At 66.8% G+C, this 1,381-nt stretch overlaps 1 protein-coding gene across 1 annotated transcript in view; it reads right to left on the bottom strand.

The window, feature by feature from the left end:
- Positions 1–1,016, bottom strand: part of MNEG_8356 (hypothetical protein) — a gene marked incomplete at both ends in the record, with an annotated part of 4,157 nt that extends 3,141 nt beyond the window's left edge. Inside the window, 2 exons of the mRNA XM_014043171.1 lie at positions 1–785; positions 999–1,016. The exon at positions 1–785 is cut by the window's left edge and continues 253 nt beyond it. Of these exons, the coding sequence (XP_013898625.1) occupies positions 1–785; positions 999–1,016 (803 nt within the window). The remainder of the gene's footprint in view (positions 786–998) is intronic.
- Positions 1,017–1,381: the final 365 nt, after the last annotated feature.

Genomic DNA, 1,381 nt, shown 5'->3' with positions numbered 1-1,381 from the left:
GCGAGTGACACGCCGCTGCCGTTGCGGCGCAGCGCGAGCATCTGCTGGCGCAGCGCCTTGGGCGCCAGGTTGCAGGGCGCCGACTGCGCCATGCTCGTCTGGAACGGCCCGGCGCCCGGCGCGCCGCACACGAGCGCAGAGCGCGCATCGGCCGCCTCCGCCTCCGCCGCGGCGGCGGCGGCCGCAGCGGCGGCTGCGTGCTGCAGCCTCAGCGCCTCGGCCTGCTGCAGCAGCAGCTGCTGCTGGCGCAGGAGTTCCTCTTCGCGCTGCTTCGCTTCCGCCTGCAGCGCCTCCTGCTGGGCCTGCAGCTCACTCAGCCGCCTGCCGATCCGCTCCTGCTGCTGCCTCGCCTCGTCGAACGACATGCGCTCCGGCGGCCGCCGCTGCGGGTCGGGGGCATGGGTCGCGCGCTGCCGCGGCGGCTCGCCGGCAGGCTCCTCGGCGTCGCGTTGCGTCTCCAGCTGCCATGGTGGCTTGTGGGCCGCGGCAGGGGCGAAGTGGCGGTGGTGGCCCGGCAGCTGGAGGGGCAGGTTCTGGACCAGATCAGCGCCGAGGCCGTCCGCCGCCTTGATGCCTCTGATCTTCCCAGAAAGTGATGTCACCACCTCCCCGTCGTCAAAAGAGGCAACGGTCGCCACAGCGTCCGTGCTCATCCGATGGAACGAGTTCGCTGCGGAGGAATGGCTGCTGGTGGTGCCGCTGCCGCTGGCGCTAGCGCTGCTGCTGCTGCCGAGGCGGATGGCCTCAGCGTGCGCGACGAAAACGGCCGTCGCTGCGGCGGCGCCCTTGGCAGGCAGGGCATCACAATGATGAGGTGCAAGCGGCGGAAGGCCGCGCGGTGCGAGTTCGTATGTCTCGGGGACCGCATCGATGGGAAGCTGCAAGGCAGGGAGGGGCGGGTCATCAGGCAGAGGCCAAGACGGGAGGCGAAGGTGAAGCTCGTTGCGGGCAGGCATGCGTGCCTTTCCCCTCTTCACCCTCGCCGGCAGCGCACTCACCGAGACCGAGCAGCCCATTCTTTTGTTTCAGCCGCAGGTGACCGCGACGTGGCTCCTCCCGGGAGCAACTTTGGATTCGCAGTCTGCTCCCCAGGCAAAAGGCGAGTTACTGGGTGAAATTTTCGCTATGGTTATAGCATCTGCTAACGACTCGGTTGATGCTGCAGGCGGCCTGTCAACCAGGGGCGCTCTTGCGTAGGAATCTCAGGAAAAGCCGGCCAGCTATGGAGTTCATGGGTCACACCATACGGTAGGAAGACTGAAAAGCGCAGTAGAACAAGAGATAACAAAAATATTTGGTCAGACATCCACGGTTGTTTGCGATCAAGGCTTGCGTTGCTCGCGGCGCTTTGCGGGGACCCTGCCTGCTGGCAGCACATGAA

Source organism: Monoraphidium neglectum (assembly GCF_000611645.1).
Source record: "Monoraphidium neglectum strain SAG 48.87 unplaced genomic scaffold scaffold01578, whole genome shotgun sequence".
Classification (NCBI taxonomy): Eukaryota; Viridiplantae; Chlorophyta; class Chlorophyceae; order Sphaeropleales; family Selenastraceae; genus Monoraphidium; species Monoraphidium neglectum.
This window is presented reverse-complemented; position numbering and strand designations above follow the sequence as displayed.